The 25,205-nt window shown below is 47.5% G+C and overlaps 1 protein-coding gene across 1 annotated transcript in view; it reads right to left on the bottom strand.

Annotated features, from left to right (window-relative positions):
• Positions 1-5,633: 5,633 nt before the first annotated feature.
• Positions 5,634-25,205, bottom strand: part of Tbc1d9 (TBC1 domain family member 9) — a 111,420-nt gene continuing 91,848 nt past the window's right edge. The window contains exons 12-21 of the mRNA XM_075976587.1: positions 24,014-24,299; positions 23,138-23,267; positions 20,826-20,924; positions 20,581-20,649; positions 18,961-19,201; positions 15,888-15,953; positions 14,919-15,005; positions 9,590-9,664; positions 9,394-9,497; positions 5,634-7,685 (exon numbers count right to left, since the gene is read on the bottom strand). Coding sequence (XP_075832702.1) covers positions 6,969-7,685; positions 9,394-9,497; positions 9,590-9,664; positions 14,919-15,005; positions 15,888-15,953; positions 18,961-19,201; positions 20,581-20,649; positions 20,826-20,924; positions 23,138-23,267; positions 24,014-24,299 — 1,874 coding nt within the window. The 3' untranslated portion in view covers positions 5,634-6,968. The remainder of the gene's footprint in view (positions 7,686-9,393; positions 9,498-9,589; positions 9,665-14,918; positions 15,006-15,887; positions 15,954-18,960; positions 19,202-20,580; positions 20,650-20,825; positions 20,925-23,137; positions 23,268-24,013; positions 24,300-25,205) is intronic.

Here is a 25,205-nt window from a genome sequence, read left to right as displayed (position 1 = left end):
TCATTTACCAATTTTTTTTCTTTTTCTTTTTTTCTTTTTATTGGCAGGGTTGCTCTTTGGCCTATAACTGGCCAAGTCGGGTAGACTGGTTGGCCGATGGGCCCCAGGGATCTGTCCCTTCCTCCCTCCCTCCCTGCCTCCTTCCCCAGCACTGGGATTAAAAGCCCTCACCCAATGTGTGTGTGTGTGTGTGTGTGTGTGTGTGTGTGTATGTGTGTGTGTGTGTGTGTGTGAGAGAGAGAGAGAGAGAGAGAGAGAGAGAGAGAGAGAGAGAGAGAGAGAGAGATCTGGGGAGCCAAACCCAGGTGCCCACACCTTCCTGCCCACTTAGCTTGTGAAAGGGCAGCTGGAGCCCTTCTTTGCAGAGGAAACTAAGCAGGCTCTCAGCACTCTGAGGGAGGTGCAAGATCCTCCAAAGGTCCCAGGCTATTCTTTTGCACGGGATTGCAGACCGTGTAGAGGAAAATCAGCCACAGCATTCTGCTGTGCTTCTCAGTGATTGTAGGAGGCCACCAGCACACATGGCAGCACACCGACCGGAGAGGACAAATGTGCTGGCTGCAGAGGAGGGCTCTGTGACTCATGTGGCTCGTTCTGGCAGTGATGTGGCTTTGGCAGGGTTCTGGGAGGAGGGTTGCCAGCTTAGAGTCAGGAACCTAAGAGAACAACACGATAATCAGAAATCAAATCCATTGGAAATATTTAGTGGCAGCTAGTCTGTGTTGTTAGAGACATTCTGTCTTCCCATGACTTTTTATTCTTGGCTTCCTGAATTGTAAGATGAAGGGGGGGGAGAAAGAGGAGAGGAGGAGGAGGATGAGGAGAGGGAGAAAAAGAAAGAAGAGAGGGGGAGGGGAGGGGAAGGAGGAAGGGGAAGGAGAAAGAAGAAAAACAAGGAGAAGAGAAGAAGAAGAAAAAGAAGAAGAAGAAGAGGAGGAGAAGGGAAGGAAGGAAAAAAGACCTGTTTGTGGTACCTGCAGAGTCCAGTCTGGACCCCATCCTCTTGGTAATATTTCCATCACTCTTGATTCGAAGCTGGGTCTCCTCTGCTCCCCAGCTGTCTGCAGTCTGAAGGGATGAGGCATTCTTTGGCTAATTTTGACCAGAGGAGTAAAACTTCTGCTAGAAGGTATTAAATATACTATAAAGGTATTATGTGTTTAAATCCAGTCCCATAGCGTTACCTTTTACTCAACATTACCCCCTACTGGGAGAGAGCAGAATAGATGAGCCAGTGGAACAGCTCAGAAGGGACTAACAGGAGGTCCCTGGTCAGGTCTTCCTATGGTAAACACACACGGGATGCAGCTCATTTGACAGATAGCTTCCCTAGCACACACACACAAAACACAGAGACAGGAGTATCAAAGGTTCAAAGTCATTCTTGGCTGCACACTGGAAGGTCCAAAACTGAGTTCCCCTCTGGGGGCGGGTGGTGACACACTGGAGCATAAACGTTGAGTCTCAAAACTGTGTAAAGCTACCAAGAAGAGGCACCATGGCAGGAACCTGCTCGATCCACAACTCACGGAGACATTTTGCTTTTTTACAGTAAGGAACGGGGGACGTTTCCTGCTGTACAGCCCAAGGCTGGGGCGGCTAATATTGAGGAGAAGGAGTCAGTGCAGTGGAGAAGTTCAGGTGAATGGATAACAAAAAAAAAAAATACTTGTTATGAGCACACAGTGGAACTCTATTCAGGTGTGATGAAAAATGAAATATGTAATTTCAGGGAAAAGAATGGAACTGTAAAATATTAGATTAGGTGGCCCAAACTCAGAAACAGCTCATTTCGAGCTGAACTTCTAGCTCTAGGCATGCGTATTTATGTGGTAGTGATCATGAACAGAGACAGGAAGCTAGCTAGGGACCATGAGAGGGAGGGAAAGAGGCCTTCACAGCGGGAGGGTGAGGGGTACAGTATAACACGCGATATAAAATAGAAGGGAAATGCTGGGGCTGGATGGGTACAAGCTGGGGAGGGGAGGATCAGGAGTGAATAAGGAAGAGAAGAGGGCCCAGGGTGGGGGAAAAATCAACAAAAACTATCTATGCAAACAACACGAGAAAGCCTGTTACTTTCTATGCTGGCGACAAAATGGAAACAACCTTTGGCGTACAATGGCAAATGGCTCACTGGGTAAAGGCACTTGCTGCAGAGGCCTAGCAACCTGGGTATGATCCCCGGAACCCATGATAGGGGGAAGCGAGTGCACTCCTAAAAGTTTTCCTACAACCTTCCTGGCAATAGCATGTGTGCACTTACACTCAACCATATACGCCATACGCACATGCTCACACCATGAATATAAGCACACACATGCACATATGCACGTATAACAAAAATAGAATAAGTTTGGAAGTGTGACTTATGAATACGCACAAGAGGGAGTGAAGGGGAGATGTTAAATATTCCTGACTGTACTGATATCTGCTTGGATTAACCAACAGCCACAAGGCTCAATTCTGTTGTGTAGTCGATATTAGAGGAACAGTGGGTTTCAGGGGGGATGAGAAGAAATGGTGACTGGGATCAGTGAGTAGGGGTGGGCATCTGAGTGTCCCTTCTGTGGCTTTCATAAAATACCCTGACAAAAAGCAGCTTAGGGGACAAGAGTTTGTTTCAGCTCATGGGGAAGTCAGTGCAGGCATATGACACGGTTAGTCACGTCACACCCATAGTCAAGAGAGAAATGAACGCTCGTTTGCTCCCTGGCCAGATCACGGTCTCGACTCTTGTTCATGTCAAAACCCAAGCCAGGGGATGGCGCTGCTCACAGTGGGCAGGGTCCTCCCACATTCATTAAGATAATCAAGACGGCCCCTCCCCGCCAGGCCATCCTGATCTCGACTCTTCCAGGTGACTCTAGCCTGTGCTTAGCTGACACTGTGGTGGTTCGTTTTGTCAACCAGGTATTAAGAATGATGCCTGGCTTCAGATACTAAATGAATATGGATGCTATTAAGCTAGGAACTAGGAGAACTATGTTATGGAGAGAAAGCAATGATAGCTACAGGGTACACACGATAAAATTCAGGCCACGAGAGCAGACGCTTCGTCTCTTGCTGTGGCCACAGCTGTTAACTACTGGAGCACTAACGTCTCTATTGCACATTTGAGAAGGGAGCCAGTTCAGGAGGGAGGCCCGGGCTGAGAGACAGCAGAAGTCAGTGGTAGACAGATGGAGTTGCAAACATCAGAGTGGGTGAGCTCAGGAGGGCAAATCCCAAGAGGAGAGACTGGGCAGACGCATGACACCATCCTTGTAAGAGGAACTCACACTGGTGGAGGAACACAGTTTGTGGGAGCACGGAGGTCCTTGCGCTCAGGGATAAGCACTGGGGGAGCCAATGTTCAGCACTCAGGGTTGCCCCTTCAAGAGAAAGGAAGCAGTACCTGTCATCCACCCAGAAGGCTGAAGTGGATGGGCCTTCTAGCCTAGCGACCTTTGCGTTTTCTGTGTGGCCAGAGGCTTTGCCAGGACTGGATCCTGTACAGACCCTTACTGTACGCCTGGTTTCCTCAGTCTACAGAACCTATCTTATGGACTTTACAAGGGTTTCAGTGCAGTCATGTCTGACCGGCATTTAGCTTTCTTTGTTCCTCAGGTAGATTTCTGTATGCTTTGTTGTGAACGTGGAACTGAGTTAATCATCACCAGAGTCCTTTTCGTCAAACTGTGCTGTGCTTCAATATGCCTAAAATAAACTATCTGGGGTCAGACTTCCAAAGCTTGAACCCACACTGATGGCCGAGTCGTGTTGAGTCCTGAACTGTCTGCTTTCTTGTTTGCCATTAGAGCTACAGAGACCCCTGGCATCAGCTGTCTCAAGTGACCAGATGAGAGGCCAGCAGAGAAAGGGATTTCTCTGGTTCTGCCACAGCAGACATGCTGATATTGAGCTGTCTCTTCCACAGCCTGAGGTGAAGTCAACTCCTGGGAAGGGGCTCCTGCACTGGCGGCTTTAGAAGAAAACCCTCTATTAACCACACACAGCTGCTAAGAGGAAAAGCACCTTGATGTGCTTGAAAACATCAAGCCAACACCAGAGCAGAGTTGTCCAGAAGAAGCGAGGCCCTCGGAGTCCGGCCACCCCGCCCTAGGCACCTTGTTCATCCAACTGGAGCATCAACGCCAACACACTCGGAACACTGCACCCTCCGCTTCTAATGTACCCTCTCCAGTCCCTGTGCCATCTGGAGTCTTTCTTGAGGTGGGAACGCATGAGATAGAGGGACGATAGCCTAAGTCAAACACTGACTCAAAATGATGCCACTAACTGCACATCAAACCATAGTGCACAAATAAGGACCAGACACGGGATTTCTGCTGTTCTGACATGCAGAACAAGTATTTTAAAATTTTTATTGTTTTCTAATTGTGTGTGTGACTTGAGTGCAGATGCCCAGAGGGATCGGATCCTCTTGCAGCTAGCATTACAGGCCATTTAAAAAATTACTTCTTCTAGACATTATAATCACATCTTTTCCCATTTCCCTTTCCTACCTCCAAATACTCCATACAAAACCCCTCATTTCCCCCAAAACTCATGGCTTCTTTTCCCATTAATTGTGTTACACACATACACACACACATCTACATACATAACACCCAGGTACAGCTTGATCAGTCTGTGTAATGTCACTAGTGTGTGTCTGTTTCAGAGCTGACCATTTGCTATTTGTGGTGGTCTGAATGAAATGGCCCCCACAGAATCACAGGGAGTGGCATTATTGGAGGTGTGGCCTTGTTGGAGGGAGTGTGTCACTGGGGGTGGGCTTTGAGGTTTTATATGCTCAAGCCCAGCCCATGGTCACTCTCTCTTCCTGCCGACTGAAGGATCCAGATGCAGAACTCTCAGCTCCTCACTAGCACCGTGTCTGCTAGCATGCCACCATGTTTTCCTCCATGATGACAATGGACTAAACCTCTGCCCTGGAAGCCGGCACCAATTCAGCATTTTCTTTATAAGAGTTGCCATGGTCACGGTGTCTCTTCCCTAACTGAGACAGCATTGGATGACCAACTCACGTGCTCTCCCCTGGGGAGGGTATTTCTCCCATCCTCAGCACCCTTCGGGTGTCTTACAGGCTGTTCCGAGCTGCCTGACATGGTGTTGGGAACAGAACTCCAGTCCTCTGGAAGGGCAGCAAATGTTCTTAGCTGCTGAGCCGTCTCTCCAACCACAAACATTCTAAGTTAGGTAACTCATAACAACTATCTATTTTTTTGTCTCAAATATTCTTGGAATTCTGCATTGTATTTCCTTTAAAAAACTCTCTCTGTATTATTTCTATATGTAGGTATTTGGGGATGTGTTCTTGTGTATGAGCCCATGCCTAGATGACCCATGAACGTCTGGAGATTCTCCCATCTCCACGCCCCTTCTCACCATACAGCACTAGAATTACAGATGCCACCACTACAGCATGCTTTAGAGGGGTCCTGGGGATCCCCGGTCCGTACCCAAATGCACCAGGCGTTTAACCACCGAGCCATCTTCTTAGCTCTACACAGCTTCTTACCTCAAAATAGTCACCCATTCAATAATTGTCTACTGATAGCTTCCCTATAAAATTGTCAGAGAAACAGCGTGGGCCTCAGGCAGAAACTCAGGCGCAGAGACGCAGACACTTCTGAAGCGTTTTAATTGTTCACATTTACCCTAGTTGAGGTTCATACTACTTCATTTGACAATTTAAAAATCATTCTGTAAACAAGGTAAAAAAATCACAGCTGCAACAGCTAAATGAAGGACACATGTGTAATAAAAGAAGGGAGTGTGTGGGAAAGTATGTCAGAACAAGCAAAGGAACCGTGAGCGTGGTTGCGAGGCCAGAGTAAGGGGGCGTTCCCTGACCTCTGAGACGAACAAAGGCATAACGGTACGAAACGAGCATGAATTCAAAGTGCAGGTGTGCCAGCGTTGATTTCCACATCCCTTCAGCAGATAGAGCATTCTATTCTGTTCTAGAAAGTGGCAAATTCTGTTTTAAACATCTAGTTACATTGTCTTGCAGAATCCCTTCACTGCATACATAACGTTTACACCGACTTATGGAAAGTTGGTCATACGTGATACATGATATAGTTTCTTGACTCTACAGAAAGTATGGGAATGGCGAAGGGCATTGTTTTGTTTTTTGTTACTTTTTTTTTTTTGCTGTATTTTCAACGAGTAACAAGAATCTAAAGACCCAGATGAGAAGCGTCAAGACTTCTAGTCCTCCAAAGACAAAAATTGAGACAAAATGCTGATCCTGTTGCTTTCACGTTCGGATTCTCAGATGATCCTGTTGCTTTCTGGCCCAGCTGACAGAAATAACCAGAGCAAGTTGTCAATGTCCACACAGATCAAACCTGTCATTCCAGCCTTGTGTAAACATTGCTTCCATTTTCATAACTGCTTGGAACCCAAATGTATCCTCCTTGAAGGGGGAACCAGTGTAGAATAAGATTTTTGGATAGAGGATTTTTTATGAAATATATTTCAAATCTTAAAAAACATTTTTAAGACTTACTAAAGTAGTTCAAGATTTACCCAGTCAACAATGCCCTTTCCTTCTGAAAACAGCCTCATGTTTGCAATGCTCCATTTCCTCCCAGACCTAACTTTATTTCGGAGCCCGAATGCACAGAGCACGCCTGTCTGTTAGCATCAGACAGCACTGGTTTTACACCACGGATACAGCTGAACAGCAAGAGTATTAAGTTATAATACACATATCACTGACAGTTTGGCTTTTTAGGGGGGATTCACTGAATAAACTAGATTCTGGTCACCATACCCCACAGGCAGAATGCTAGTGCCTTACTTTGGGGGTGTTTATTTCTCACCAGTTTAAATTGTATTACATTATGAAAACACTAGGCTTCAAGCCAGGTACTAATAAATAATTTAAAAGAAAAGACCCTCCCCCCCACAACGCAGACGAACATAAAAATTCCTTTGCCTGTCTTCCCGTATCAGCCAGACAGGGCAGAGATTTCGTAGTCACTGGCCGAGGTGAGGGGTTTGCCCATCATACGAATGTTCTTTGCACTGGTGACCCTGGCCATCATGCACACTGGCTTGTCAAAGTACCTCACCAGAGCAGGCTCGGTCAAGAGTGAGGCCAGAAACTGCTCGAAGGTGATGGCCCAGTCCCGGTCTAGGCTGCTGCTCTCGGGCAGAGCGGCTGTACCCTGGCCGCTACGCACCAGGACTGTGTCCTCCCCAATGTCCTCACAGTGCAATTTGTCCTCCTCATGGGAGCCGGCACTCAGCACCGAGTAGGACGACATGGAGCTGTCGTCCTTGGTGTCATCATCAGAGATGAGCATGGAGGAGCAGGCTCCATTGTCCCTGGGCGAAGAATCCTCCAGTTTAATATCTTCCATCTGCCCTCCCAGGGAGTGTTCCTCACTGTCAGCTGCTAGGCTGGCTGGGAGTGGTTCTGCCGATTCCACCGTGTAGGGCTGGCTGGGCCCCTTCTTGGGGAAGAGCATGCCCGGGAGGGCCTGGCTGCAGGGTGGTCCGGTGACGCCTTCCTCTTTGGCAGGCTGGGTAATGAAGAACTTGCCCACTTCTCCGATTTCCAGCAGGAGGCTGGTCACTGCAGCCGTGGCGTGGTACAGCTCCTGCTCGTTGGGATCTTCGCTGAACATGTTGTACATAGTCTTACAGAGCTCGATGAACTGGCCCTGGAGAAGGAGTGGGGGAGGGGAGGAGTTAAGAGCAAGGACTAAGCAAGTATTAAACCACGACTCTTTTTTTTAATTTATTTATTATGTACATAGTACACAGTATACTATCTGCATGTGTACTTGCAACCCAGAAGAGGGCACCAGACCTCATTACAGATGGTTGTGAGCCACCGTGAGGTTGCTGGGAGTTGAACTCAAGACCTCTGGAAGAAGAATCAGCGCTCTTAACCGTTGAGCCATCTCTCCAGCCCCTAAACTACGACTCTTAAAGATCCCAGGAAAATGCTCTTTGGAAAAGGGATGGACCTAGTGCTATGGTCTCTTTATTAGTCTATTTTTTTAATTAAAAAAAATCTGAAATAACCACGAAACTAGAAAGATGAAATGGTAAAGGCCTTCATAGACTCATCACCCAGAGTCTAACTATAGCAGAGGTTGGGGAGACGGCTCAGTCTCCCAAGCACCCACATTTTAAAGGGTGGGGAGGTGTGGTGGCATGTGCTTGCTATCCCAGAACAGGGGGAGACAGAAATCGGTGAGCCCTTGCGGCTCATTGGCGAGCTACAGGCCAGTAAGACTGTCTCAGACATACGGTGGCTTTGCTCCTGAGGGGTGATGGCTGAGGCTGTCCTCTGGCCTCCGTTTGTGTGTGCACACACGTACCACATGTGTGCACCTGTGCACACAAAAGCACACCCATCACACACAATAACTAAACTACATTTTGCTAAATTTTTTTCTTCTTTTGCTGCTGCCCCCTCCATTTTGGTTGTTTTGAGACACAGATTCACTATATAACCCAGGCTGGTTTTAAATTCATTATCCTGTTTTCTCTGCCTCCTCAGTGCAGGGACAACTGGCATGGACCACCATGTCTGCCTCCTCAGAACCGGGACGACGGCATGGACCACTATGCTAGGCATTACACCCTGTTTACTTTCCTTTATTCTCTTTTTCTCCTTGCTGAAGAATCTTAAGGAGGCAGCAGACTCATCTCGTCTTCCATCTCTGAAGTTATGAAGGTTTCCCCAAGGTTTAGCTACCATAGCCTTGACGGGGACAGAGCTCCTCACTTCCCTGTGAGGAAGCAATGCCTTCACTCTAACCTGGTGCCCTGTCTGTTCCTGAGCTGGAAACCCACCATTTCACGATTTTAACTGTTATATCCCTCCTCTAATAGGAAGATGTGTTAGACATTTCTACTGCTGAACACAGTGAAGCGGAAACAGCCTGAACTTGAGCATCCAAAGGGAATTCTACTGGGAGGAGTGGATGGATGGACTCCCAAAACTAAGTACGTCGTTGTTGAAAGTTTCTTTTAGGAGAATGTTTTCTCGAGGCTGAGCACAATTTTGACGGAAAAAAAATAAATGCAGACAGGACTGGAGACAAAGCTCAACTGCTGAGTGTTTGCCTGGCAGGCTCGAGGCCCTGGCTTCCGGGCTCGGTCCTGCACAAACTGGGTGTGGTGGGCACAGGCCTGTAACCTTAGTGCTTGGGAAGTGGAGGCTGGAGGTCAGAAATTCAGGCCATCCTCAGCTACACGGTGAGTTGGAGGTCAGCCTGGACCACACGATATCCTGTCTTATAACAACAAAAACAACAACCAAAAAACCCCAATACCCCAAACCCAAGGAGATAAGAGTTAAGGACCCCAAGCTCTCATTGTTTTGGGGAGCATTTATTTTATTATATAGACTCTTACCTGATTCAACTTGGGCAAATCCTTTGCATTTTTTGACTTAGACTTATTTTCTGCAGTCCAGAGTTTCAGATAATTACGGTTTTCTTGAGAATTCGCCCTCTTCCCTACAAAGCAAATGCTGAGAGGTGAGTGTTTGTGGGCCAGGAAACAGGAACTCAGGCGGCAATCAGGTAACTAGAGAGGAAGACAGCCATACCTTTGTCCTGCTTTAGACTCACTGTGACGAAGCCGTCTTCCGTGCTCTGTTTGCTCCTGCTGTCCAACCCAACGACTACCAGACATATTCAGAAGAAAGAAGGGTGTTATAGAGTAAGAAACAGGCTTATCAGGAGAACACGAATATCCTACAGGCACACTGGCATGTTCCAGCAAACAGAAATTTAAATACTGGCTGGGGAGACAGTTCAGCTGTTTGAGCTATGATGCTCTTGCAGGTCCAGAGTTTGAGTCTCAACATCCACATCAGGTGTCTTAAAACTGCCTGTTACTCCACACTCATCACACACACACACACACACACACACACACACACACACACACACACTTTATGAATCTTTAAGCCGGGGTGGTGGTGGTGCACGCCTTTAATCCCAGTATTTGAGAGGTAGAGGCAGGCTGATCTCTGTAAGTTTGAGGCCAGCCTGGTCTACAGAATGAGTTCCAGGACAGCCTCCAAAGCTACACAGAGAAACCCTGTCTTGAAAAACCAAAAAATAAAATTCTTTAAAACATAAATACAAACATAAAATACCAGTATCCCATGTCAGATAACTTGTTTATCAAAGTGTATTTCTGGTATCACATGACGTATACTTATACTAAACAATTATTTTTTAGAAATTTGAATTTGACTGGATCTGACAACCCTACCCCTGGATGAAGGATGGCCCCAGATTTAGTTCTCACAGCTGGGGTTTATTGTACAATGAAAAATTAAAACCCCATCCTGCTTGCGATCTTCTCACTTCTCAAGTGTGCACAGTGACTTGAAACAGAACCAAGGAACGGACTCTCCCAGGGACACGGGATGCTAGTGGGAGCCAGGGGAAGACATGTTCTCCCTCGTAATTTGGCTTCTCTAAAATACAGTGTTTTAAGAGCCCAGCTACAACTTTGTTTTCTTCCTAAAATTAGACATTGCAGGAGCTAGCCATGAGAAACAGACCACCCAAAGGAAGTTCTTCCAACCATTATCACCTGCCAGAGTAGGACTCAGCCATGATAACCCTAATGGAGTCTCAGCAGTTTGCTCTGAAGCAATACCTGGTTGCAGGAAGGACCATAAACTAAGATGATCTGAGCACCACCCAAGAACAGACCATCTAAAGGAAACGCCTAAGGTTCCAACCGTTGTAGATAGGACCACCTGCCAGCACACTCACCAGGACACCCCTAGACAAATGTTAGCCAATTAGGGGTCCTGAACCTCAGAAACCCCTTACCCCCATCTTTACTACTATAAAAACCCAACTCTAACTGAGCTCGGGGCTCTCCGTTTATTCCAATACACTGGACATGTGGAGAGACCGAGTTTGCAAACTTGTATAAAATAAAGGCTCTTTGCAGTTTGCAAACTTGTATAAAATAAAGGCTCTTTGCTTTTACATACGGGACTCGGTCTCCTTGTTGGTTTTTGGGGGACTTGACGATCTGTGCAAAACAGACATTACAGGACACACACACCTGGAAGCCAAGAAGTACAACACCCTCAATTCTGGTGGAGCTGACTGGCTTCAAGAGTGTGTCCTATATTTCCTCAGCTACCTCAAATGGGGCTGGTTTTTCAAGTTGCCTCGACACGTGACTGAGGAACTCTAACCTGATTCATGAAAAATCTTCAGGAGACAAATAGACACTCGTGATATTTAATCCATGGTGAACCCGAGCTGTGGTTATTATGCAAACGTCTGAAAACCATGCTTAGAAAGTTATGAGGTTTTTTTTTTTCTCCTCCCAGAAGGGGTGTGAGTTTTATTACTGAGCACGATTTGATGGATATAGGATTCAGCACAGTGGAAGCACTTAGGAGTGCAGGGCCTGCTCTTGTCCAGGGGGCCACAACTGGTGATAAATTTGACCCCATAGCTATCAGGAATGGGCCAGCTCTCAGCTACCACATCTTCAACTTCATCTGCATTAAGTTTGGTGAACCCATGCTCTTCAGGGATGTGGCTCTTCTGGTGGCCAGGGTACTTGAGCCTGGATCTATGGTGGCTTTCCCCTTATTCTGCAGTTTGGTGCAGATGGACATGGTGACTGTAATGATCTGTCCTGTCCCTTTAAGAGACAAGCCACACCCACCGAGACAAGCTGATCTTCAGCTTCCAGTCTGAGTCCCTCCCTTTTCTGTCTCTTTCCCAGAGAGGTAGCTGCTGCTGTGACTTCCCCTCTTCCCCCACTCTGTTTCTGTCTCTCTGCTCTTCTCCCTTTCTCCTCCATAACCCACTAAATAAATATCCAACCTCACTCTGCATGGTGTGCCTATCTGTCTGTCTCTCGCCTGCCACATGGCTCTCTGCCCAGGACCAGCTGTCTTCGGAGACCTGCGGTGTGGTCTCATGGCATGCCTATCTATCTGACTCTCATGGCGGGACTGGCTGCCCAGTGGAGGTCTCTCACCCACCACGTGGCTCCCTGCCTGGAACTAGCTATCCCTCATAGCCCACTGCAGCCACTTGGGGAACTGCGCCGTCCCTGCCTCAGACTGGCTGCTCTCTGGACCCACAGCCCACTGCCACTTTGGGGGACTTGCAGCGTGGTCTCAGGACCCACTGCCCGCTGCAGCCCCCTGGGACCTACAGCATTTTACTTTTACCATAACAGTGACCTCTGTGAACTCTGGCCACGGTGCCATGGAGCTTCTCAGTGGCACTCTGCCTGCTGTCTGGAGCCCTGTCAACCACAGCACAGGAAATTTCCTTGGTGCCTATGACTGGAAAGGGTGGAGCCTCACTTGAATATGAAAGCCATCTTTGTCACAGCTTTTTATTAATATTTGTTGGGACAGACACAGGTGGCCTCCAGGGCCTCGGGCAGAGTTGGTCATCTTTACCTGACACTGTGTGGTCACAGAGTGGGACTCCATCAACTTTTGCCTTCTTCAATCCCAAGGCAAAGATCCAGATTTTGGCATCAGAGATACTTTGGAAGAGGAAGACTTTGGGTATGGTTTATTCTCATAACACCGTAACACAGTGTGTGGCAGTGGGGGTGGTGACCCATTGGGACAAGACGATTTTTGGTGGGCATCAGAGGAAAGGAAGACTGTTTTTAGAAAAATTCTAATGACATCAACATTCTCACTCAACTTTACAGAAAATATATTAACCAAGCACACACATAAACACAAAAAGTTTCAGAGACAGACTGCCTTTAAAAAAAAGACAATAAAAATGGGGGTCGGCAAGTTGAGCTCAGCAGGGAACACATCTGCTCCTAAGCCTACTGGCCTGACCTCAATCCCTGGGACCCACACAAGGAGAGAACTGATGCTGGCAGGTTGTCATCCACACACGGTTTGTGGTGCACGCGTGCGCACACTCACACACACACACACTCACACACACACACACACACACTCACACACACTCTCACACACACACACTCACACACACACACACACACACTCACACACACACTCACACACACACACACACACACACTCACACACACACACACACACACTCACACACACACTCACACACACACTCACACACACACACTCACACACACACACACACACTCACACACACACACACACACACTCACACACACACTCACACACACACACTCACACACACACACACACACTCACACACACACACTCACACACACACACACACACTCACACACACACACACACACACTCACACACACACTCACACACACACACTCACACACACACACACACACTCACACACACACACACACTCACACACACACACACACACTCACACACACACACACACACACACTCACACACACACACACACACACTCACACACACACTCACACACACACACTCACACACACACACACACTCACACACACACTCACACACACTCACACACACACTCACACACACACACTCACACACACACACACTCACACACACACACACACTCACACACACACTCACACACACACACACACTCACACACACACACACTCACACACACACACACACACACACACACACACACACACACTCACACACAACTTTTTGCTTGTTTGTTTCTGTTTCTTGTTTGTTTCACTGTCCTAGAACTCGCTCTGTAGACCAGGCTGGCCTTGAACTCACAAAGATCCACCTGTGTTTGCCTCCCAAGTATTGGCATTAAAGGTGTACACCACCACCTCCCAGCCTATCTTTTGTGTGTGTGTGTGTGTGTGTGTGTGTGTGTGTGTGTGTATGTATGTATATATATGTAAGTATTTCAAAACATCCAACATGAAGCAGCAGCACTTCTGGAGTTAGAAAAACACTCTGAGAAGCATTGTTTAAGGACATTCCACAGTGCGGCATGTGACCATCTCAGAAGCTTTTACATAAGAGGAGGATCCTCTCTGGAATGGACATCCCTAACAAGGATGTTAGGGATGCAAACACACAGCTGGCCACGTGAAGTACAGTGGGTGTGCTCAGGACAGCATGAGAGGCTGTAACTACAGACTGTATGATCTCATTAGGTCTCCAGCACCCCCGATCTGGCAACTATCATCTCCACTATCCACAAAGGAACCGGGGCTCTGAGGCAGGATTCTGCCTGTAGTCGCCAAGGTAACGATATGCAGAGTTAGCCCCCTGTCGATACTCGCTCCTCAACAGTGCTGTGGACCCCAAGACAGCAGAGTCTGCTTCCCTTTCCTCCAGTAACCCTGGGCACCCACCCGAGGGTTCGAACCAGGCCTACACTGCACTTGTTCAGATACAGCAAGAATTAAGAAGCCAAAACAAATAACCAAGCCCAGAGGCAGCGGTGTGGAGTGCTGGACCCCAAGGCAGAAGCCACAGGAGTAACGCATGCCTTTGGAGAGAGGTGCAGTGAGCCACAGTGCGTATTTAGGCCAAACTGCATCCTCACAGACCAAACAATCACATGGATGAGGGGTTGGCAAACTCCTGAAATGGGCCAGATGGAACTCCATGGAGGATTGGTTCCAGGACCATCTTGTGGACAGCAGAATCCACAGGCACTCAGATCTGCTGTGCACTTGTGTGCAATCTATACACACCCTCCTACGGATCTTAAACTGTCTCTGGATTGCAACTAATGAGATGTAAATGCTGTGTAAACAGTTGGAACACCCCAGTGTTTAGGAAATAAAAACAAGGAAAGAACGGGGCTGCACATGTTCAATCTAGAAGCGCTGTTTCTGACTGAATATTCTTCAGTAAACAATTGGCTGAAATCTGTGCCATCCTCAGAGCTGAGGTTCCAAATGTATGCTATGCACACCTCGTTTGTTTTAAAATGTGAGTTTGGGGATTGAACTGCAGTCCCTGAGGGAGAAATGTCACCTACCGTGTGTGCACTCTGGGGTGATGTCTTCAAAGAAGTATTGAGTGGCTTCAAAGGCAGAGTCGGGCTCGTCTTGATCGGAGGATGGCTCTGTGGAGAGTGGTGGGCCATGACTCAACACTAAGTTTCCTCACTCAGGCAAATGATGGGGGGGGGTAGGACCAAAAATGAAGTTATCCAAGAGGGATGGAGGACAGAAGCACCTCAGAGGCCTCTGTGGGCGTCATTTTGTCTTTAACTCCATTTAAACCCCACACCAGCATCCCTCTGCGTTTTCTTCTCTGTCAGGGAGATTTCCCAAAGACTTTGAAATAATACTTTCTGGGTCAATTGTAGGACACTGTTTGCTACACACACCCACATTTACTCCCATCTGGGATGTGAATGCATCTGCCTTCACTTCTATTGTCTTTAGTATTTGATAGACTGGTTTAGAACTGAGCCCCAGGCCTCAGCAGCAGGCCCTTTTGGTCCCAGCAATGTTAAAACTGCTCCTCAAGGCGGGGCAGTGGCGGCGCACGCCTTTAATCCCAGCACTCGGGAGGCAGAGGCAGGCGGATCTCTGTGAGTTCGAGGCCAGCCTGGTCTAGAAGAGCTACTTCCAGGACAGGAACCCAACTACGGAGAAACCCTGTCTTGAAAAACAAAAACAAAAAACAAACAAACAACAACAAAACAGAAGCCTCCAGCATCTCATTTTTTCCCTTGGAATGTTTGTGTCCCACCTGCCACCAAAGCCTCTGCACCCTTTCTCTTGAAGGAGGTGTGATGTCTTCTATGAACTCAGCTCATTTCTGAGACAGGCAAGTGAGAATCAAATCAAGGATACCCTCCTCCAGGAACGCGTGTGAAAAGTAGCAACTCGGCCTGGCCTTTGCGAAAGGCCGACAGGCAGACAGGTACCAGCAAAGGAAGAGACGGAGAGTCAGGTCCAGGGCGCCAGATGCACGCTGTCCTGTGTGGGCCACTTACCTGGTAAGACGTGCATTTTGTACAGGAGTTTGAGTTTCTCTGTGAGGTCCCCATGGCATGCAGCACCTAGGAATCATGGAAGAACCAGTGTGAAACGGGTCCTGTGAGTTCGTGATGTCCCCAGGCTTAGAGAGCTCTTGTAAAAGTCTACTTTTTATATAGTGAACCAAGGCATTGTGTGACAAGAGTTCTGCCTAGGACCTGCTTGGGTTTAAGACTCTCACACCAGGAGGTTTGGTTCCAAATGTTTTGTTCTTACTGTGCACTACAGGAGAGTTGGCCTCTCCTTGTCCTCAGTTTCCCCTTGGTGACACTATACAACAACAGAAAAGTCTACCAATGACCCTGACACTGGGATCCCAGGACAATAAAACTATATATATTAATACACACAATGATTTTAAACGTATCAGCTAGATTAATAGTTTTGTGTAGGCTGGGCGGTGGTGGCGCATGTCTTTAATCCCAACACTCAGGAGTTTTATGTATTCTAAGTGAATTATTAATGGAAAAGAAGAAAAAACTGGGCCTTAATATCCTAAACAACTATGAATTAAGTAATAAAAGAAGACCACATTTAAGATTAACTCTAAATTACTCAATGCTTTTTTTTTAGTTTCCTGAAATGTTTTAATTTTGCTCTAACCTGCATTTTAATTTATTCTGACTTTATAAGGTTCAATAAAAAAAATCCTGCTACTTTCCTCTGAGTTACTCCTGAAATCAGAAAATCTTTTGGAAATATATATTTAAGTCCCCGAGGACGAGACAGTTCAGAAGAGGGAGTGAGGACTCTGCATCCAGGTGGGAAGGGACGTTACGGTTATGCAGTCTCTGCAAGTCATCTGATTTCACTTAGCTTTTGTTTCTTCCACGGTCAACAGCAACGTTAACAGTAGGAAGGTAGACCCAAAAGGTTGGTGTCCTATGTTGAACCTTGACCTCCAGTGTGATGGAGCCATTGGTTTCGAGGGGTGAGTAGGTCAGGAAGGTGTTGATAATGTGACTGGTGTCCTTACCAAAGGGACTCCAGGGGGGATGCTTGCGTTTGCATCACGATCAACACAGAGAAGGAACTGTCTACCGTAAAAACTGACTTGTGATCCATTGTACATACTGAATGTGATCCACTGTATAAACTGAATGCGATCCACCATATAAACCGAATGGGATCCATTGTATAAACGGGAACGGGATCTACTGTATGAACTGAATGTGATCCACCGTATAAACCGAATGTGATCCACCGTATAAACTCACTCCAAACAGACAAAGGCCATGTCAAGTTAGAATCAATTAAGTTTCTATTTCCCTGCCAGAGAACCGGCTCGTCAGAAATCACGTGGCCAGAAGTCTGCTAACCTAACTGATGTGCTTGGTAAGCCCCCGCCCCCTGCTGCTTCCTCCCTGCACTGCCTCCCACAGGCTTCTCAATGGGGCATTAAAAGCCATATATGCAACTTATGTGATTAATCCAGGGATGCAGATGCGAGAATTAGGTGCATTTCCCCCTTGTTTGTCTGTCCTCCTTCTCCTTGCTTCGGGAAACAGCTGACCTGTGACATAATCTCCGGGGCTGTACTCAAAGCTCCCCAGCTCCCCTGCATCTTGGCTGATTGGGGTCAGGGGGACCCATAAGGTTGGAGTCCCAGACTGAACAGGAGTGAGACAGCAGCTGAGCTCCTGACTGCAGGCGCAGTGTGACCTGTCGATGCTTCACGCTCCTGCTGCCAATGCTTTCCCCACTGTGATGAGCCCCAAACTGTGGGCCAAAGCAAGCCCGTTAGCCTTAAGTCAGCAGTTAGACATTCTGTCACAGGAGCGAGAAAAGGGATGGACGCAAAGGCACCATATGGGCAGACCTCGAGAGAAATTCTCTGGCAGCCAGACACAAAATACACCCCAGCCTCATATCAAGTGGGCCAAGGTCTCCTACCATATATTTTCTTCATCCAAATGGAGCAAGAGGCCAGCAACAATACAGGGACATGAGCAAGGTGGGTAGGGGGGCAGCCCGTGCCCTGCTTGTCAGGTGGGTGGTGTGTGTGCATGCTTGTGTGCACGTATGAGTGCATGCACTCGCTAGTCCTAGCTGTAGGTAGTCCTTTAGCCAGGAAACAGACAGGAAAGACTTCCACTTAGACAGTGAGATACTATAATTTTCCAGTCTTTTGTTAAAATAAATTTAACGTTACTTAGAAAATAGCATAAAATTACATATTAGAAAGGTTTACCTATGGGCAATTATTTTTATATAGGACATATTTTTAATTATTATATTTGTTTTGTAAAACAGAAGCATACAGCCTACCATCTAGATTATTGGTTCTCGACCTTCCTAATGCTGTGACCTTTTTAAATACAGTTCCTCAACAATAAAAATGTTTTTGCTGTGACTCAGCTGTGACTTTGCTGCCGTTACAGATCACAGTGTAAATATCCGTGCTTTCCAGTGCTCTTAGGTGACCCCTGGGAGAGAGCCCTTTGACCTCCAAAGGAGTTGTGGCCCACAGGTTGAGAACTACTGACCTAGATACTCCTTTTTCTCTGGGAAACCTATAGTGTTGGACGATTCCATTAGGATTTTACTGCCGTATGCATTCTCCATTAATGTATTTTTTTTTTAAAAAGCCTACATCATGTTAATTACTTATGGCTATGGTTGTGTATGTATGTGTGTGCATGTCCGTATGTGTGTGTGTGCCACAGCTCTTGTATAAAGGTCAGAGGGCACTCTTGGGGTTTGGCCCTTTTCCTCCACTCTGAGGACTCTGGGGATTGAACTCAGATCATCAGGCTTGGCAGCAGGTGCCTTCACCTGTTAGGCCACCTTCAAGCACTCTGATAATATATTTTGAACTCATGATGACGTCTGTCTCATGTAGAAGGCTGTAGATTGTCCATGTAATACAGCTGTTAACTAAACACGACCTTACAACCAGCATGCGATCCTTGTCTGTGCTCCTCCTTCTTCTAGACCCAGTGTAGGGCCTCTGAGGGAAGCAGAGAGGAACCCCAGGTTACCACCCCATTGACCCCATCCAACTCATGCAAGAATATCTCATCGACTTACTCAGGCCAGAGACGAACTCTCGGAAGTTAATTAAGGAGTCCCCGTTCTCATCTAACAGCTGGAACAAGCGGGAGGCCAGCACATCGGAGTGAGTGCCGCACGCCCAGGGAAAGAGAAGCACGAACATGCCCTTGAACTGCTCAAAGTCGATGCGGTACTGCTCCAGGTAAGGCAGGCTGGGGTCGTGCCTGTCCAGGGCATTGCTGCTCCCGCCCCAGTAACAGCTGGTTAGGTGTTCAGCCTAAAAATGACACAGAGCGGTCACTCCCACTCATCGAGCTCCAAATCACATAGTGTTACCCCTGGCACGGCGTTAGGTCTGCAAGCGTGTGCTCTTCCTTTCATATGCAGGTATGCGAACTTGAGAACCCAGATGTCTAAGAGATGTCAGGGAGAGAATGAAGAGCTTGGCCAGCAACAGCTTCCTGATGCTCTGCACAGAAATCAATGCCTCATTCCAAGAATGCGGGACCATACTACACTGATCTATCGAGTCAACACACAAAAAGAGAGAGATCGTGGCGCCCTCTAGTGACTAAGAGATAAGGGAACACATTTGCCTTTTTTTTGATTAATTAATTTATTTATTTATTAAAGATTTCTGTCTCTTCCCCGCCACTGCCTCCCATTTCCCTTCCCCTCCCCTAATCAAGTCCCCCTCCCTCGTCAGCCCAAAGAGCAATCAGGGTTCCCTGCCCTGTGGGAAGTCCAAGGACCACCCACCTCCATCCAGGTCTAGTAAGGTGAGCATCCAAACTGCCTCAGGAGCAGAAGGAGAGAGAATGAGCAAGGAACTCAGGACCGCGAGGGGTGCACCCACACACTGAGACAAGGGGGATGTTCTATTGGGAACTCATCAAGGCCAGCTGGCCTGGGTCTGAAAAAGCCTGGGATAAAACCGGACTCACTGAACATAGCGGACAATGAGGACTACTGAGAACTCAAGAACAATGGCAATGGGTTTTTGATCCTATTACACATTTGCCTTATTGAGCCATGATAGAAACTTTCTGGAAGTGGAGGCTGGTTGAAGGAAGTGTGTCAAGTCTTGTCTTGGACCCTCTGTTGGTGTATTTCTGTCTCCTGGCTGCCAAGATGCGGTGACTTCTCTGGTCCAGGCCCCTTTACCACAAAGCTCTGTATCACCACAGCCCAGGACTGAAGAGCAGGCCAACCACAGCCCAGCAGACTTCCGAGGCAACAAATTCAAACTAACCAGACCTCTTAATATAGCAAGCTTCTTCTTCTAGCTACATAGTGTTTTTCTTTAAAGGTGACTTGGGGCTTAGAAGAAGAAATTAAAAAAATTCCAGGTAGAATTTGAACTTGATCACCACTATTCTATAGAGTTTTAGAGACCTAGGTTCTGTGTCTGAGGTCCAAGAGAAAAACCCATCTGGTGAGGAAATGAGCTAAAATGTCAACTTAAATTAGTGCTAGTAATTAATTTGCTTTTCCTATTAAGTACGACAGCTTTGTTCTCCGGGCTCTGCCTTCTTCTTTATGCATATTGGGGACCCATGGAACTCCTGGACCACCTAACAGAAAGATTCAGAGGTCCTAGCACAGTCAGAGCAGGTTCTTTCATCTCTTTGCATGGACTTGAACTTTGAAACTCACCTTGAAAAGAGCGTACAGTTCTTCCAGCTCGTCGATGGTAAATGAGGTCTCTGTCACGATGGTCCGTACCTATGAAGCACAAGCACAGTGACCCCCGCACACTCACAACACGCCATGCCCCGCCCAGAGAGCTTCTAAGCTCTTCTTTCAAGTTCTGTGAAGCTGGATCTGAGGAGCCAGCAGGAATGTGCACAAGGAGGGGAAACTGAGATATCCCCTCGCCTCCCACCCTTCCGAGGACTTACCACGTTGCGTTTGGTGGTGTCCTCCAGGGTCTGGATAACTTTCAACCTCTGCTTGAATCTCATCTGTTCAATCAAATCTGCCCGGATTGTTCCGAATTTCTGGAAAGAAGCAATATTGGTGTTTCTGAAAATATGTACTAAGGTACAGACACCTGCAGATTGGCAGAAATGTTCACGACAGGATAAAAGGCTCTCTCCACGACAGTGACCTAGACTAGATTTTACGTGGGAAAGCCACTTAGGGACTCCAGAGATTCTCCTCACATATCAGAGGCAGAACTAAATTTCAGTCATGTGTGTTTTCCTGGCGTTGACTGCCTGTCCGGAAGGAAGCTCGGATGTGAGGCTGTGTGTGATGGCATGTGTGTCTGATGGGAAAAGGGAGCGCCTGCCCCCAGGCTGAGGGATGTAGAGCGTGGGAGAAGTGCTTGTCGATCTCCATGCTCCTTCAACAGCATCTGCAGGGCCAGAAATCCACAGGGGCATTCGGTGAGCTGGCCGTGTCTTCAATGCTAGCCTGCCTAGCACTGCCTGCATGTCCTTCCATCTCAGAGAAGAAAGGAAGACGTCACTTTTATTTCCACTAAACAGCCCAGTGCAGGGGTTGGTAAGGATTGTCATTATGATGAAGGGATTCATTTAACGGTGGCTGAGAGAGAGAAGCTCCCAGGGGAGGGAAGTCTTTGGGTCCCAACAGCAGCTCAGTGAGCCTCTACAGTGACTGTGGGGGTGGGTGATGGCTTAGCCAGGCAAGAGCTTGCAGCTCGGGGTTGAGGACCTAAGTTCTAATCCCCAAAAGCCTCACACACACAAAAAAATACCAGTACTTGGAACAGAGACAGGAGGATTTATAGATCCTTCTGGAAAGGTAGACAGACTATGGGGCTCCATGTTTAGCAAGATCTTGTCTCAAAAAAGTAAGGTGAAAAGCAATTGGTGGAAAAAAACTGACATTAACTTCTGGCCACCACATGCACGTACACACACACACACACAAACACACACGCACGAGTAACCATCAAAGGCCAAGTTTAGTGGCACAGGCCTTGCTAAGATTTTTCTAGGATTCAAGAGGCTGAGCTAGGAGGATTAAAAACTGGGACAGGGCAAGGTGGTGCAGAGGTTCCTCCATCTTGTATTCTTGTTGAGGCCCATGCAGGATTGACTAGAATTTGGAATCCTTGATGGAGAACCCCATGGAAAATTACCCAGCTCTATTCTAGAAACCCAAAGTCAGGATGCCCCAACTAACTTATCTAACTTACTATAACCTGCCTGTGTGGAACCCCCTATGCTAACTAACTATCTCAGCGCCTGTTAAACTGTTTGCTTCTGTGAAACTGCCAACCGAGATACCAGGATGTGGTTTCTGCCTTTAAAAGCCCAGTGACCTGGACAGTTGAGGCCACACCTAGCTCCTTGAATACCTGGGTGTGGTCCTGGCTGACTGGAATCAGGAATTTTGAATTGACTATAAATCGTGACTGAGTGGTCATATCTAGTGAGATACTGGTAATGATGAAAGGATAGCCCAAGAGACATGACAAGACTTTTTCTCAGGAAAAATAAATTAAAAATACATAAGTAAACAACCATCATATCTGGAACTACGTACTTCGTGGGATTTCTAACTAGTGTGGGAATAAGGAATGAGTCATCTATGAAGCTTTCCCATAATGGCTCCTCAGTCCACTGAGTGTGAATCTGACATGCTTTTAGATCATGTGTCAAAGGGCCAGAGCTTGTCATACCACTTACAACAAGTTAAGGCTCACGAGAAATCCCAGAATCCACTCAGCGTCCATCTCTGAGAGCAAAACTGTTAGCTCATAGGCAGTTGCCTGCCTCCGATAACCAATTCTCACAATGTAAAAGGGGACGGGCTTTCTGTCTGTTCCCAGACTCAAGTCTAAACTTAATCCCCAGTTGCCACAGCACTGACAGGAAGGGTCTTATCTGCAGGCATTTAGGTTAGAAAGGATGCTTTGGAAAGGGCGTGCAGAAGCAGGTTCTTTCTCCTGAACTTCTGCCCCTTGAGGACATGGTTCCTCCCACCGGCAGGACACGGATGGTGTCCAAGGAAACAGAAAGATGAAGTTGTAAATACATAAGCACCTGACCTTAGGCTTCCAAGGCTCTAGAACCATGAGAAATCCATCCTAAGTCTTTTTGAAGCAGTTGGACTGCTGTATCTATGACGACAGCGCAAGCTGGACTGAGACACGGTGGGAGAGGCAGTGTGGGACCCATGCCCGGCTGAGCTGGGTAGAAACACTGGGCACTGTTACCCCACGGCTGGGAAGCACACCTACCTCGTAGGATGTTCCTATGAGTCTGAAGATGTCCACCGCAGGGTAGGGCCCCACGTCATCACTGAGCAGCGAGTGGAGATGAGGGATGGGAGGCAGCGTGCTGTCTTTGTTGGTCACACTGTCTAGGTACCTTGGTTAAGACATGAACCAGCTATCACTGGAAAGGAACTGGAATGCCTCAGTTATAGATCTGAGATTGTACCTATTAAATCAAAAACCTAAGATTTCCTTGTTTCTGTTGTTTTTCTCTTCCTCTTTGAAGTCCTGGGGATTGGATCTAGCGCCTTCTGCATGCTAAGCAACTCTACGTCCCCTTTCTACGTTTTATTTTGAGACTGGTTCTCACTAAGTTGGCAAGGCTGGTTTTGAATATACGATCCCCCTGCCTCAGTCTTCTGAGCAGCTGGATTACACTGAGCCAACACCAGGTCTGACTAAGATTTTCTTAACAGCAGAAACAAACACCCTTTCCCTTTAAAGAAAAAGAATATCGGGCTTGAGAGACGGCTGGGGGCTAAGAGCACTGGCTGTGTAGTCCTGAGGGCTGGAGTTTGGTCCTGGCACCCCTGTCACAAGCCAGGTGCCCTGCATGCTGCAACTCCAGTTCTAAGGGTGACAAAGACAGAAGCCAGGAGGATTTCTGGGGTTCGCTGACTTCCAACCTCGTCGGGGAAACATGAGTTCCAGCTTTAGGGAGGGACCCTGCCTCAAAAGGCTTGGTGGTGAGTGATGGACGAAGAGATGCCCAATGTCCTCTGCATACACTCACAGGGGCAGCTACCCGCATAGATATTACTTTAAAAATGGAAAAGAATATGTCCTTGGTCACAGAGGATAGTAGCTCATGAGGTGGCCTCAAGGTCAGACATAGCTTACCTTCCCAGAACCGTCATGGCCTCCCCATCGTCCTTGCAGTTGAGAAGCTTGTCCACGTTGGCGTCCAGCACAGCAAGGGCCAGCTGGAATATCACCTTGATTCCTTCATAGAAGAAACAGTCCACGACCACCACTGCACTCTCAAAGGGCATCACGCTGAGAAACAGCGTAAGGAACCACGACAGGGAGATGGTAGAAATCACGCCTAGGTCCTGCATGCAGTCGTACAGCTGTGGGACATAGTCTCGTGCCAGCTCCTCGAAGACTCCCTGGTCTACCAGGGCCCCTGAGTGGGTGACAGGACAGGATCGGTTAGCCCTGCATCTTCCTGGAGAACCAGATCAAATGGATGGGCTGTGTTCGACTTTTGCTTCTGTTGCTACGATAGAACGTCCTGAGGAAAGCAGCTTAGGGGGAAGGGTTGAATTCAGCCTACAGGTCCAGGATACAGTCTATCACTACAGGGAGCTCAAGGGAACGTGAACCTGCAGCTCTTCACACCCACAGACGAGCAGAGAAAAATGAGAACCTTCATGCTTAGTGCTCAGCTAGCCTTCTCTGTGCCCGCACAACCCAGGCCCCCAAACAGGGAATGGTGCTGTCCACTCAGGCTGGGGCTTCTTACGTCAATTAAGGCAGTTAGGAAATCCTCCTCAGATATCCCCACAGGCTCACCTGATCTGGACAATGCCTCATTGAGATTCTTTTCCCCTGTGAGCCTGGGTTATGACAAAGTGACAGTAAGAACTGACCATGGCACTGCTAAGCCCTTGTTTATGCAAATATTTTTAGCTGTGGGGTCCCAGGGCATGAATTGCCTTTCAAAACTTTATTTTTAATAATTATTAATTTATTATGTATACAGTGTTCTGTCTGAATTTTTGCCTGTAGGCTGGAAGAGGACACCAGAACTCATTATAGAAGGTTGTGAGCCACCATGTGGTTGCTGGAATTGAACTCAGGACCTCTGGAAGAGCAGTCAATGCTCTTAACCTCTGAGCCATCCAGTCCTCAAACCTTTATCTTCTAAAGAGATTCTAACTGTTCATGTTTACCACTGGCTTGCTGACGGGTCTTTTTCCTGGATTTGGAATCACCTAGGAGACACACCTTTTGGCATTCCCAGGAAGTTGTTACTGGAGAAATTTAACTAAAATGTGAGGGACCACCCTGAATGTGGGCATCACTGTCC

The sequence above is a fragment of the Microtus pennsylvanicus genome, chromosome 6 (assembly GCF_037038515.1).
Source record: "Microtus pennsylvanicus isolate mMicPen1 chromosome 6, mMicPen1.hap1, whole genome shotgun sequence".
Taxonomy (NCBI): Eukaryota; Metazoa; Chordata; class Mammalia; order Rodentia; family Cricetidae; genus Microtus; species Microtus pennsylvanicus.
The sequence above is the reverse complement of the archived record's forward strand: the minus strand, read 5'-3'. Positions and strand labels throughout refer to the sequence as shown.